The sequence below is a fragment of the Eleutherodactylus coqui genome, chromosome 4 (genome assembly GCF_035609145.1).
Source record: "Eleutherodactylus coqui strain aEleCoq1 chromosome 4, aEleCoq1.hap1, whole genome shotgun sequence".
Classification (NCBI taxonomy): domain Eukaryota; kingdom Metazoa; phylum Chordata; class Amphibia; order Anura; family Eleutherodactylidae; genus Eleutherodactylus; species Eleutherodactylus coqui.
In genome coordinates this window covers 54,694,992-54,710,159 of record NC_089840.1, presented here as the reverse complement: position 1 = coordinate 54,710,159, position 15,168 = coordinate 54,694,992, and the positions used below count along the sequence as shown (strand labels likewise).

Sequence of the window (15,168 nt, the reverse complement as noted above, 5' to 3'; positions counted from 1 at the left end):
ACATATGAGCAACCGCCGGTCTGTGGAGGGAAATCTGCTAAGCAGGTTATTTAGAAAGGTGATTATTGTGCCTCTCCTGCATTATGATCCTCTTCTATATAAGTGGAGATAACTAAAAGAACGGAAGGAGAGAGAAGCGAGAGCATGATGTTCCAGTGCTTCATGTTTGTCGCAGTGTAAGTACTTCAGTCGTCATGTGTTTTCCGTTTGTTACGTCTTTTGCAGTTACATAATTTGGAAAGTGTAAGGTGTTTGCATGGGGTGTTAATTAACATTCAATGCCCCGAAGGAGGTGAGAATGGAGGAAGAAAGGAAACTGAGACCCTTGCAGTCACATGTGGCTCTAAGGATAGAGATCAGCTTCCTCTCTATCTCAATATTCGCCACCCACCAGATAGGGGCAATGATTTATAATGTACTCTATGATACCACATGTGATGGCTATATTTGCTAACCCTATTGGGCTGGATTTAATCCTATTTAATGCACGTAGTGTGTACTCTACATATTTTCCATTGTGGATTTGAATGCATTAGATACACAATGTATTATAGAAGTGGAGGAGAGTTCAAGAAATCCCATCTACAGTCTGCAGAAAAACCTGCAGCATAAACTAACCTGCAGTGCAAACTTTAAACCCGCAGTATGTAAATTTATGCAGCGGCTCGTCAGCATGGATTTTTTCCCTTTAGATGAAGGGGTGAAAACCACAGCAAATCTGCCAAAATAAATGCCAAAATCCATTGCAACACTTGTGGATTTTGAGGCAGATATACAGCAGATTTTGCATCCCGTGTGGATGGACTCTTAAAGAGGTACCGCTTCTGAAGGTGTCATGGAGACAGTCAGATGCGACATCTGGTAGACTGAGGCTGCTTCCACACGGGGCGGATATGCTGCAGAATTTCCATGCGGCCCCCCCTGCCCAAAGATTCTGCAGGATTTACAGCAGTAGCAAAGTGGATGAGATTTTCAAAACCTCGTCTACATTCTGCGGAATAAATTAGCACAAAACCCGTGCGGAAATTGACATGCGGCGCGTAATTTAATTACGTAGCATGTCCATTTTATCACCGTTTCCGCTGCGGAATTCACCTCTTCTCAATGAGGGGGTCAATTCCGCACAGCAATACGTGATAAAACCCGGACCAAACGATGCAAGTTTTGAGGCCGACTTTTCGGCGCTGATTTGCTGCAGAATGTTTGCTGGAGACATTCGGCAGCAAATCAGCCCCCAGGTGGACCGGCCTAGAGGTGATTGCTGGTAGTGCAACACAGTAACTTCAGACTGAGAGCTCAGAGTGCCTTATTACCAGATTTTTCACCATAATAGATTATTGATTTTCTTCTTATTTCTGGTTCTGTAAGCCTTTGTAGTATCTCGTAAGGTGTACAGCCGCGCACGCACGTTATCGCGTTCCAATACGAATTTTCTGAAAAGTCAAAACTTTGGCTGAGCCTTTGGAGCGCCACGATTTTGGTGCAGCGGTTTACTCTGAGCATAGACCTCTGTACGGTATCTCTATATACAGGGATGCTCTTTGCTGATTACCCGCTATGCCTTGTCCTCGCTACTAGATAATTCAGCTGACTTTGGCAAATGAAGGACAAAATTGATTGTAAACATCTAGTTTAATTGTCAAGGGAGAAAAACACAAGTATTCATCAAAAACACAAGTATTCATCACTACCAAAAAGTGGTGAGCGCATTATTCTGGATGAATCTGCCGATCTGCAATGTCTCTACTTTAAATTGGTTGCCAGGATTGACTAGGAGTCCAAACTAATTAACGGAGTCTTAGTTGAAGAAGAACCGAAGACAAGTCATAAAACAAACATTAGAAATTGTGAACAATGTAACTGCATGGTTACTACAAATAATGTCAAGCTGGCATAAGAAACAATACATTGTGGCATAAAGGAGTTACTTAAAGGGGTATTTCGGTTACTAAATGTTTTTTCCAGTTTTAACCCATCCACTAGGACCCCCATTAAACTTGGGAATGGAGGGTCCTATTTGCCTCATTTCCACTGTGACCTGTATGCTGTCAGTTTCCATGGAGAGCAGCCGTGTGCGCGGCTGCTCCATTCATTTCAATCAGACTGACGGTAATAGCCCAGCGCTGCGCTCTAGTTTTTCGTCACAGCCCATTGAAATGAATTGGTGAAAATTGGAAAAAACATTTAGTTACCAGAAAAACATGGCTGCTTTCTTCCAGAAATAGCATCACTCTTGTCCATAGATTGTGTCTGCTAGTGGAAATCAGTCCCATTAACCCTTTCCCATCCACTGTCTGACGTCTGAAGACATTCTGATTGCAGCCTGTACAGCTCCGATGCTGGAAGACGTCCGGCAGGGTATTCTTACTGTAGATTACTGGCCGCTCTGTTGTCGGGGGCCTCTCCAGCATGTCCCATACCACAGTACTGGCCCGCAGATGGCGCCATTGTCTAATGGCAGAAAGAGAAAACCCCCTAGGAATCCCTGAATCCACAATTGGATTGCGAAGGGTTAAAGTGAATGGGACGGAGTGGCAATACTTAACCCATGAGGAGGAAAGGGTCTGTTTCTTGAAGAACGTAGCCATGTTTTTCTAAGTACATACAACCCATTTAAAGGAATTTTCCAATGTATTTGAAACCTTGGGGATGGGGGAGATATATAGATAGATCCTAACCTTCCCACTGCCTAACTGCTTCCTTGCTGCCGCTCCCTTCCTCCAGTGCCTTGTTTTACCTGTTCTGCAGTGGTCACGTGGGTTATTTACCCACATGACCACTGCAGCCAATAGGAGGCCTGACAGAGACGTCATCAGTGACGTTCATAAATGTGCTGGACCTTCTACATTAGAAGCTGATGTAACGGGTTCATGGGACGTCACCGGGTCTTTCGGCCTGGTGATAGTCACCTGTCAGAGTGCCGAAACTGCAATCCGGCGTCATGGTGAGTATATTGGTTCTCTATAGTTTTAGGTAAAGCGGGCCCAAAACGTATATAAAAAATGTTCAAATAACCCCTTTAAGCCGTACATAGACAGACAGTGGCATACAGCATAATGTCTGAGGGCGCTGGCTGAGCCTTGTTCTAGGAATGCTTGGATAGGTTGGACAAAATGAACTTTTCCTATCTGATCCAGACTCTTCTATTGCCGCTCATCTTCCTTGGTTCACTAAAATGACATGCAGGGTCACACGAGCTAAACATGTATAGTGTGGGGGGCATCTGGGCTTAGCAGTCATTCGGTTGATCACTACTTAAAAGGAATGCAGGACTGCTGATAAGTGAGCTATTCAAAACAGGAAGTGTCAACCTATTGTGACCAGCGCTCGGCCTCTCCGGTAGCCCCATAGAGAGTAATGGAGTGGTAGTGCCCAAGCGTGATCCTCAGGACCACCAATCAGATACTTATCTCTCCTGCAGATAGGTGGTGTGTTTTTAGTAGAACGACCCCTTTCAATGATGGACGTTTCCTGTAAGCTGGTCATATTCATTAAAAAAAGCATGGAAACATCGGTTACGTCTTACATGAAATGTTTTTTTATTACTTAAACTTGTTTTTGTTCCCAAACTTTAATTTTCAACATGGTTTTCTATTCGTAGAGTCAGAACGAAGACTGGGGAGGTTACTCAGACGATATGTTGTGATAGCGGCCTCGCTGTAGGGGTCTGGTAACTACGGACTGGTGTTCTGATGCACGTGTAACACTGGGTGCTGTGCGGGGACTGCTGCATGAGTATAGGGGTATAGTTGGTATTGTGCTCAGGGACAGTACTTACTAGCATGGCAGTTTTTGATAGATGGAATCTTTTATAACATCCATTGATTCCTGTCCACACATTGATATAGAACGGTGGGCTATGCACATTCATTGTTTTAATTTAACCCTTAGGACCTCAGGATGTATATGTACGTCCTCTCTGCATGGGGCTTGTATGGAGACAACACATGGTTGGTGTTGGCTGTCTTTGGTAGTCAGCACCCGGCTGCAACAGCCAGGATCAGCATTCATGCCAATTGTGGCTGTTAATCCTTTAACACAACCCTCCAGGCCTGGACACACAAAGATGGCCGCACCGCTTCTCAGACTACCGGATGCACACTAGAACGTATTGGTAGTCTAAGACACTACATGCTGCTCTGACTGGCCAGCGATTTGGAGGTCCCGAATGTCCCCTACACAATGAGATCGTCCCTCAGTGCTGCATGTCTATCTGCCTATTAAGACATGCCTGCAGCATGTTTTAATACAATGCTGGCAAAAATACCATACACTGCAATGCTGAAGCATTGCAGTATATGATATAAGCAATCAAAAGATCGCAAGTTCAAGTTCTTATGGGACTAAAAAAAAAGTAAAAATATGTGGATAAAAGTTTAGTGCTACAAGTTTTAAAACCCCCTTTCCTGAATTTATAATAAAAATATCCAAACGAAAAAATACGATATCTCTACGCCCATGAAAAGTCTGATCTATCAAAATAATGCATTATTTATCCTGCACGGTGAGAATCGTCAGAAAAAGCATACAAAATGACAGAATTGCACTTTTTTGGTCACTCTTCTTCCAAGAAAAAAATTTACTAAAAAGCATTCAAAAACTCATATGTCCTCCAAACTACTAGTATCAATATCAACCACAGGTCGTCCAGTAAACTACAAGCCTTCACACAACCCCATTAACAAAAAGATAAAGTTATGGCAGTCAGAAGATGGCAACAGAAATATTTTTTTTGTCTTAAAGATGTTTTAGTTTTTAAATGTAGTGCTGCAAAAAACAACAACAAATGTTGTGTAATCCTATTGACCCCTAGAAGAATAAAGTTATTATTTTTGGGCAGTGTGTACGCCGTAAAAACAAGATAGACACCCCCACCGATGTAAAAAAAAATAATAATAATTATATTTTAGACAAGCTGAAAAATGAAAAAAAGTTATGAGTTTTTGAAAGTGAAGAGGAGAAACCAAAAAAAAGTTGTATCGACAACCTTGGGGCGTGTTCACACAGGGCAGATTTGTCATGGCTTTTTGTGCGGACTCTCGCAGCATTTACAGTAGCAGCAAAGTGGATGACCTTTTCATAATTTTGTCCGCTCTGCACAAGACCCGTCCAGAATTTAAATCCGCAGCATGTCAATTTTATTGCCGTTTCCACTGTGGAATCCACCCCCAACGAGGGGGTAAAATCCATATTAACAACTGCGTCAAAGTCTGAACCAAATAATGCGGGTTTTGATGCAGACTTTCAGCTGCGGATCTGCTGCACACTCCGCAGCACATCCGCCCTGTGTGAACATGCCCATAAGGGGTTAAAGAGCACTTCTGCTTGGACCGCCGTATACCGTACATGAGTGCAGCCACCTTGGTAGTTTTAAGTAGGACGCCTCTGAATGCACGTTTTGTGGTCCTGAGCTGCGATCGGAGTGCGTTGCGGTAAGGATTGCTGGGTCTTACACACGGAGGCCCGTGCTGCACTGCCGCCAAAGTTACCAATAGGCATGTTTTTGTACCAATGTTTTCCTTGGGTTCCTGCCATTACATTTCATATCAATGTGTGAGCAGGGTCAGTAATGTGTGTGCGGTGGTCTTGTGTATGTGATCTAACAGAAAATAATGTCCTTCACGAGGGGCTCTGCTTTCAAGAAAAAAAAACTTTTAAAAATCTCTTACTACTTATTTTTTTTAGGTTTTTTTTTTTCATGCTTATGAAACCAATGATTTTCAGTGGTTTCATTCTTATTTGCAATGTTTTTACTCAAACCAAGTTGCGATTTAAAAAAAACAAATCTGTGATATCGCTCATTGTCGCCAATGGGGCAGGCGGCAGCCCCATTTAAATCAATGGGAGAAGATCACGATCCCCTGCCGCAGCTGTGACAGCTGTGACAGGGGATTCCTTCAGGCCCGCAGGGATGCGAGGCTGATTCCATGTGAAAACTCTTCGCATCCAGGGGTTTTTAGAAGGACAGTGAGGGCGATATTTTGCCATGAATCATGGCCTGATATCACATTTGCCAGTGTAAAGCCGGCTTTAGTCAGTGACGGATATTGTTTCCACGGTCCACATATATTAGATTTTTCCATGCTATGTGTGCACGGTTAATTACATACAATGGAGCAAGAAACGATCCGTGCCACTACCTCTTGAATCCTGGGCTACACTCATTGACAAAATAATTAGTACACCCAGATAGAATTGTCGGGTTGCTACAACGCTCGCCCGGCAGGTATGTAGATGATTACAGCTGTGGTCTGATTAGACTCTGGGTCTTGTCACCAGGGGCCATATAAAGTGCTTCCCTCGTTGCCCTATAAAAAGGCCCTCATTGCCTCGCGTATATTGAGGATCGTTGACTGCTAGGCGCCTCTAGACGCACTCACAAGACATTTTTGTTTAATGGACAGACTTTGAGAAGAGGCGCATCACTGTATGAGATGGTCATTTGGATGAATTGCCCGCTTCTATGCCGTTCTGACCAAGCTGTTAGATCAGTGATGGTGAAACCTTTATAGACCGAGTGCCCAAACTGCAACCCACAACCCACTTATTTACTGCAAAGTGCCAACACGGCAATTTAACCTGAATACTGAGGAATATGGAGGGTATCAGCAGCTGAGGGGCGTTCGTTTAGAAAAAAAAACGACCCCAGCCACGTTGGAGAATCTGCATTTCCCATTGTTTTCAATGGGAAACCTTGCATCGCACTAGCATGCACATCGCATGCCGGGCAATCTGTTTTCGTGTCCTATTGAAAACAATGGCAGTGCGGTAAGGAATCAAAGATAGGACAAGCAATGCGGGAAGGAATCGCTCATGTATATGACCCCATTAAAAAGAGTGGGGTTAATATTCGTGCGTCTTGCAACGCACAAATCTTGTGATTTTCACGGCTGTGTGAAGGCGGCCTAAGTCAGCTTGAGGTATGCTCCCACAGTGGCCCCCGTAGTAATTATGACCCTCACAGTGGCCCCAGTAGTCCTAGTACCCCTGTATTGGCCCCAGTAGTAATAGTGACCTCCATAGAGGACTCAGTAGTAATAGTGTCCCCGAGGACACAGGGTCCTAAATCAGGACTGTCTCGCCTTAATCAGGACGTCTGCTCACCTTATTCTAGTAGTACGAGTAACAAATTGCACACTTGCCCACAGAGAGTCCCCCGAGCGCCCCCTCTGGCACGTGTGCCGGCAGTTCGCCATCACTGTGTTAGGAGGTGTTGGGAGTCCTCATGGTGGCTTCCAACTGGCATTTTTCATCAGGATAATGCTTGCCCACACACAGCAGGGGTTTCCAGAAATGCTTTTACCAGGTTGGCACACTTCCTTGGTCTGCCTGGTTGGCAGATTTATCGCCAATTGTGTATTTATAAGACCCACTGGTATGCCAGCTTCAGCAGCCTACAAGTGTGCAGGATCTAGAGCGGGGGTGCTAAACTCATTTTCACTGAGGGCCACATCACCATTATGGTTGCCTTCAAAGAGCCGATTGTAATTGTATAGTAAGGGCTCCATCACATGAGCGTATTTACGTACTGTTTTACACGTATAATATTCAGTGAATGGAACCCGTGGTTTTCAGTGGGTTTGTTCACCTGAGCGTACCTTTTCACACGATGTGCAATTGTGTAAAAAAAAAATATACGAGGCATGACCTGTTTTGGTGCATATTACACACTGCAATAGGCGGACGCAAATACACAGGAAACCTGCCTATTCACTTTGTATTTGTGCAACATTTCAATGAGCCTGTCTAAGTCCTTTTTTGAGTGTGCAAATATGTAGTGTATTTGTGTACTTAAAAACACGCCGGAGAAGCTGAAAATGTCAGTGTAAGCGATTTATGGTTGCGCAAATACGACATGTATGTTTACTGCTAAAATGCGCTTACGCCCATGTGAATGAAACCGGATAGTGGCCCCAGTAGTAATACTGCCCACAGTAGTAATAATGACCTCCATGGTGGTCCCGGGAGTAACGGTGCCCCGTAGGGGTCCCGGGAGTAACGGTGCCCCCGTAGGGGTCCCGGGAGTAACGGTGCCCCCGTAGGGGTCCCGGGAGTAACGGTGCCCCCCGTAGTGGTCCCGGGGGGTAACGGTGCCCCCCGTAGTGGTCCCGGGGGGTAACGGTGCCCCCCGTAGTGGTCCCGGAGGGTAGCGGTGCCCCCCGTAGTGGTCCCGGGAGTAACGGTGCCCCCGTAGTGGTAAAAGTTGTAGCAGTGCCCCCGTAGTGGTCCAGTAGTGACTCATATAGTGGCCACAGTAGTAAGTTACCCCTAAAAAGGAGCTATCCAGGCAGCGCCCGCCAGGATGCACAGGGGTTGGAATGGAAGTGCTGCTCCGGCCCCTATGTTGAGGCCGGTGCTCGTAATTGCAAGCACAGCTCTTATTGAAATCAATGGGAGCTGTGCTTGTAACTGCAGGCTGCGGTCCCATTGATTTCAGTGAGAGCTACACCTCCTATATCAAGCTTAAATTGGTCACATACAGGAGCAATATTTATATCCAGTTCTTGAACCACCTCCCTAACCTCCCATCTACATTAGTGGCTATGGAGGAAGTGTGGTTTGAGATCAGGAGAGCACGTTTGTGTGCTCTATTGACCGGAACCATGGGAGCGCACGCTTTAGCTTACCAAATGGTGATTAAATCTGCTCTTCAACCTGGAAATGTGTATGCACCGATGTTAGGATGATAAATTGGCATTAATTTACACGAAGAGAAGAAATATAAAATAATATAAACACGCTAATGAAAAGGTAAAAAATATACATGTGTATAAGGAGTGTATAATAAAATGAGGATTCTAATTAGAAATGATAGATAAACTATAAAGAAGGGGAAGTTCATGAGTGGGAATAAAATATGGAATATATTAACAATAAAAAATAATAATATTGATAGTAATACAAATAGAAAAATATTAAAATCATAAATATATACCTATATGGGACCAACTAACCGGGATGGATTACACAGGTGCATATAACATATCAATACAATGTATAAGGGTAAAATAAAGATGTATCCTAAAAGCCTCTATGTATGGACCCCCCCACCAAACCCTCACCGTGTCCCGCAGACCTCAGATCCTTTCCAGTACCGTTGGTTGTAATTGTATTCAACTGGAAGATCCCAAACCTCTCTTTTGTTCTCGGTCTAGAGAATTCCCCTTGCGGATCTTCTCTGGGGGCGTTAGACACATTCCACAGGGATCTTTTTCATGATAGCTTAAAAAGTGCCTGGAGACACTAAGTTGTGTAAACCCCTTCTGGATGTTTGAGCAGTGCTTATTTGCTCCTCTCCTGAGAGCATTAATGGTCCGGCCTATGTATTCTAAACTGCATTCCAGTAGGTAGATAATATAATTAGACCCAAAATTTAGGACGTCCCTCAGTGGAATCAAGATGTTCTCTTATCCAAAATGGATTTCCTTCTGGTTGTGACATATAACAACCTACTATATGGGACCTGTATGCCTCCATGCCCGCTCATATCTCATCATGTATCCAGACTAGAGGCGGCCCAACAGGGTACTAGAGCTTTCATGTCCGACCGTATCACATCATGTATCCAGACTAGAGGCGGCCCAACAGGGTACTAGAGCTTTCATGCCCGACCGTATCACATCATGTATCCAGACTAGAGGCGGCACAACAGGGTATTAGAGCCTCTCTGCTTGACTGTATCACATCTTGTATCCAAGCTAGAGGCGGTACAACAGGGTACTAGAGCTTTCATGTTCGACCGTATCACATCATGTATCCAGGCTAGAGGCAGTACCACAGGGTACGGGAGCCTCCATTTGAATTGTAGTTTACCCCAATATAATCATCTCTTCGCTCTGATATTGTAATCACTTCCATGTATCATCATTACAATCACATATAAAGTTCCCTTCGATTCTGACAAATCCTTCTTAGTGCATTATTTTTTTGGCAATGAGTGTGGATAGAACTTAATGCCCAGCTTGTTCTGTCTTTTTTGACCCACTCCCTCTGATAAATCCTTCACATAAGGGATAATCTCTGCAGTTGCAGTTAAGTGATCATTTCTGTATGTTGGTCACAATTTCATTTGGGATTCCCAAGACTCATTTGTTGTGTAGTTGTCACTTACAGTCAGCTCAGTTATAATCTGTCTGCAGTCCGGACTACAAACCTATTGTACCATTGGTCACACCGCTGATATATAGCACACATACAGCCTAATAAGTACAACGGAAGGTCTTCCAGCTTCCACATAGCCCTCATCTGTACAAGGTCTAGAAGCCATAGCTCTAGATCCGTTCTGGATGCATAGTTGACCACTTTGAATACATAGGAAATGTGCCAGTCATCGCCCACAGAAACCGCAGAAGGAGGTTTAATTTCACTGCTGCGTGGATTTGTTCTAGAAGTAAGAATATAAATGACTTATGGTTTAAGATGGTTCATTTTGTGCTTAAAGGTCAGGAGACATTGGGTGTCATTTAGCCCCTCTTATTCCATAGACCTCAATAGCAAGCAACCCAAAAAGTTGGGTAAGAGCAACCAAGTTGTAGGTGCATTGCCTACAGTTTGGCTCCTGAGATTTGTCAAGCTGCCCTTCCGATGTGGAAAATGTCATCAGCGGAAGTCACCTGACCGCTTCAGCATCACTATTTTGAACTCCTGGCGTCATGGTGGCCTGGATGTGAGTGCTGATGCCAGGAGAATGGGTGGTGATGCTGCAGCCTCTGATTGGCTGCCGCGGTCAGATGACTTCCGCTGGCGTCATCTTCCATGACAATCAGTGGAGGACCGTAGAAGGGTAGCAACATTTAATTCCCTCAGCAGAGGATAGGTAAGTACTGCTTTATTTTTGTTATTTTAAGACCGTTGTTGATATAGTAGCAATGTTGTCTGGTAACCAGACAACTCCTTTCAAGGCCAATACACTAGTGAAAATACAGTCCGATCTGTGGGCATCAAGTTATAGAACAGGAGGAACTGAGCAGATTGTTATATAGTTTTGTTAGGTAAGTTCCAGTGTAACTTGTCATTTATTGATTTATAGGGAATCTGCCGGCTACTTTTAGCCCTATAAGCTAACTTATGGACTGAAGGTAGGTGACCTGAGTCCGGGGGTGTAAGTGTTGTACTCACCTGCCCCTGGTGTGAGTGCTGAAAGCCACCGCTGAAGGCATTGAGCAGCGCACTATGTAGTCCGCCCGTTGTAATTTTGCACTACAGTGGTGGCTTAGCACCCACACTGGAGGAACAATGAAAGAGGTAAGTATAAGGCTGGGTTCACACGGGGTGTGATTTGCCGCGGAAATTTCGTGCGGAATTTCGCCGTGGCAAATCTGCATGCGGCCTCTAACCCCGGGATTAGCCAGCCATGTGGACGAGATTTCTCAGAAATCTCGTCCACACGGGACGTCAAAGCCGGCACTGCAGAGCGGTTTAGCCGGCCGCAGTATGCTCATTCATTTTCTTCCTCCGCTGCGGCCGGGCTCTCCTCTATAGGAGCGCCGGCCGCAGCGGAAGAGCGAGCAGCCAGGCCGCTTCAAAACCTGCTGCTAAGTGCCGCGGGTTTTGAAGTAGCTCTTCTCCCGGCGGAAATCTCGCGGTTTTTCTCTGCAGCCAAACTGCGAGATTTCCGCCGGGATTCCGCTGTGTGGGAACCGAGGCTAAGGCCGCCTGTCCACGGGTGGGTCAGACCCCGCATGTAGGGTTCCCACAGCAGAGTTTAAACCGATGCCTGGCCTGTTGACCCCAGCTTACCTGTCCTGTGTCTCCTCTCTGTACTGCCGATGTGCTGGCCTGTGCATGCGCAGTACAGAGGACGCCGCGCCGTCACTATGGCGATGACGCAGCTCCTGCGGCCATTCTGCAATGATGATTGCAGAATGGGTACGGGACGGATGGCTTCCATTGACTTCAATGAAAGCCGTCAGTTCATAGCCCGCACAAAATCGCGATATGCTGCGATTTCGTCTCCGTGAGTAGAAAATAACAATCAATTTGTACTCGTGGGCAGGAAATCGCGTTTTTACATTGCATGCTATGCGGCTGGATTTGCGAAATCCGGAGGCGGAATCCCGCTCTGGACTCCGCAATGCAAATCTGTCCATGGACAGGAGCCCTAACACTTACATCCCCGAACTCAGCTGGTCACCTACTTTCAGCCCATAAGCTTAGCTTATAGTACTATGCTTAGGGGTCCAGTGGGTGGTCCTATTCAACCTTCCTGTATGACTGTGCATATAGATAGCTGTCAGTCACTGATAGGACCGCCCACTGGACTCCTAAACATAGAGCAGAGATATAAATGACAAGTTATACTGGAACTCTTCTAACAAACAATGTATCCATCTGCTCGGCTCCTCCGGCTCGATGATTTGCTGATTTTCAATGTGACCGGTTGCTTGACATGTAGCAGCTAGATGCCGTCTTCTGTCGGTGATGAATGCTGCAAGAACATTATTACCATATTTTCTATTATATTTTCTTTAATTATATGTTTAACTAAATTGCTGTAAAAAAATTGTTCACATGTAACCCGGGTACGATATATGCCCATAGAGCAGAGGACTGTGTGCAGATCCAAGTATATTAGAAGGTGACCTTGGAGGAACCTCTGTGACGCTGGCTTGGTGGCGTTCCTCGGCCGTCTCCATAGTAAGAGCATTGTCTGTGAGCCTTTCTATTTAAATTAATGATGCCTCTTCTGTTACATTAGGCAGCGGGTAAACCGGCCATTATCGCAGACTCGGATCATTTTCCAGAAGCAGCAGCGTTAGAAAAACTGTCATTATTATGGTAATGGGATGAGCGGCGCTATCTGGGATGCGGGATTGTACAGCAGATGTACACAGTATCATTTAGACATAACTGATGGCTCTGTGTGATAGATCCTTCACTGCCATATGTTCATGGCTTCTGTACTTAATTTATGGGATAGATTGCCAGTCGTGAAAATCAAAGCAAATATTATATATCAAAGTATTTTGTGAATCCCAGCCTGTCTGACAAGGCACAGCGACTTATACGATTTCTATCCTTCTAAAAAGTCCTTTAGGAAAAGGCAGCTTTGTGCGGTTCTATTGTATTGCAGTATATAGTACGTTGTAGACCATTGACTGCATCTGACGATACAAGGGAGATGGGCCACAATTTGTCGATCCTGCCTTTTCTATATATTTGTTACTTTTATTAGGCCAGTTTCACATCTGCGTCGCAGATCCGGCTCAAGATAACGGAAGAAAAAGCACTGTATGCAGCGCTTTTTCTTCCCTCCAAGAGCCAGTTAGCTGAGCGGAAAGCTGACGGACACCATTGTAGTCAGCGTAATCTGCCGGGTGCTGTTCAGTTCCATCCAGAGGCGGAGATGTTCGGCCGCGGGGAGCAGGAAACCGGAATCCCCAATGCAGATGTTATGTTATGGTATGTGATGCGGCGTGGAATTGACTGCTGCAGCATGTCAATTCCCTTTTTTTTTTTCTCGTTGCAGGCTTACTCCTCTCTATGGGGAGAGAAAGGTGCAACGGAATGCTGGTGGCCGAACTGCTCCAAAGCCCGCTGCGAAATGCCACGGGTTTTGAAGCTGCGGCTCTCCCGTGGCTTTTCGGTGTGGCCAAGTCATGAGATTTCTGTAGGATTTCTGCACTGATCAGTGCTGGGAACGCCGCTAACCAAAAATGAAATGTAGGGGAGCCTTCAAACCAAGTATCAGGCCTTATACATGCACGAGAAGGAGAACTCAATGCAAAGTGCATAATTTTTTCTGCAGGGACTATTGATTTTTCATGCGCAAAGCCTATAATAAAGTTTACACTAAAGAGAACTGATGAGCAATTTCAGCAAAAATATTGTTAAATGACATCTCCTCATGCTGCAGTTTCCACTGGTATTTAGCTAAATGTCCTAGTAGCAAATACACTGAGGTGCCACACAGCTTTCATCCAACTAAATCTGTGATCCAGGAGCAACAAGATGCTGAATAATGGCCCAAAGAGTTGGTTCATTTCAGCGTAGAACGTACAACATTCTCAATTCTTGGATTCCTTTTGGTTATTTGCCAAAAATTAATGGACCAGCTATCTGACAAATACTATGTAGTAGGTACACATTATATGGAGACACATAACTACTCTCTGCATGTGGAAACATGCTGCTTTATTACCCCATCTCCCTTTGTCTCCTGATTGATTGCTACTGCTGTCACTCCGAGGGGGAGGGGCTGGAGAAGTGTTCTATGCCGAGAGTCTTGACCGCCTACTGGGCACTTGTGATCATTGCGCTGGGTGATGAAAAGTTGAATTTCTTGGTCATGCAAGATGCATGATCATAGCCCCAGGTATGTTTACACTCCCCCCCCCCCCCCCCATCACCTATATAACGCTGTCAGCAGTTTTTAGGAGTCAAAACTACTGACAGACTCCATTTAAAAAGGAAACCCAGTTAAATATATTTTCTGACGCATCTGGGAAGCAGTCTGTGATCGTGGACCACCACTGATATTTAACACACAGGAGATCAGAATATTGTTTCGGATTTCCAGTAATGTAAATGTCCGAAATTTCTTTTTTTTGTTTTTACCTGAATGTTGCTGTCATGGGGATCCCCTGCTGTCCTCTACTAGGCTGCAACTGTGGTCAGTGCCGGCCATCAAAGTGAAGCATGACCCATCACAGCAACCAGCAAGGAAATACTTAAAGGGGTTGTCTCGCGAAATCAAGTGGGGTTATACACTTCTGTATGGCCATATTAATGCACTTTGTAATGTACATCGTGCATTAATTATGAGCCATACAGAAGTTATTCACTTACCTGCTCTGTTGCTAGCGTCCTCGTCTCCATGGTTCCGTCTAAATTCGCTGGCGGCTTGCTTTTTAGACGCGCTTGCGCAGTCCGGTCGTCTGCTCTGAGCACGAGCCGCTTCAGTGTGCTCGCCGCTACAGCTCTTCTGCGCATGCGCAGACGAGCTGTATCTTCTCGGAAGCGCGCTGGAGCGGCCATTCTGCTACCATCCTCTCTTAGAGGAAGGTGCAGAGCCGCCCAGCCGTGCCGAGAAGCCGCCCAGCCCAGCCGCCCAGGTAAGTGATGGGTGACGGACTGACGGGGGTGACGCGTGACTGACTGCCGCTGTGGCCGCGGAGCCTACCGCTGGGGAGCCGGGGCCTACCGCTGGGGAGCCGGGGCCTACCGCTG

At 45.5% G+C, this 15,168-nt stretch overlaps 1 protein-coding gene across 5 annotated transcripts in view; it reads left to right on the top strand.

The window, feature by feature from the left end:
* Window positions 1-15,168, top strand: part of AP1S2 (adaptor related protein complex 1 subunit sigma 2) — a 101,370-nt gene that overhangs the window by 40,904 nt on the left and 45,298 nt on the right. Inside the window, exon 5 of one of the 5 annotated variants that reach the window (XM_066599470.1) lies at window positions 3,602-3,670. The exons of 3 other annotated variants lie outside the window; for them this stretch is intronic. In XM_066599470.1, coding sequence (XP_066455567.1) covers window positions 3,602-3,646 — 45 coding nt within the window. In that variant the 3' untranslated portion in view covers window positions 3,647-3,670. The remainder of the gene's footprint in view (window positions 1-3,601; window positions 3,671-15,168) is intronic. One more of the 5 variants, XM_066599471.1, reaches the window with a different exon arrangement.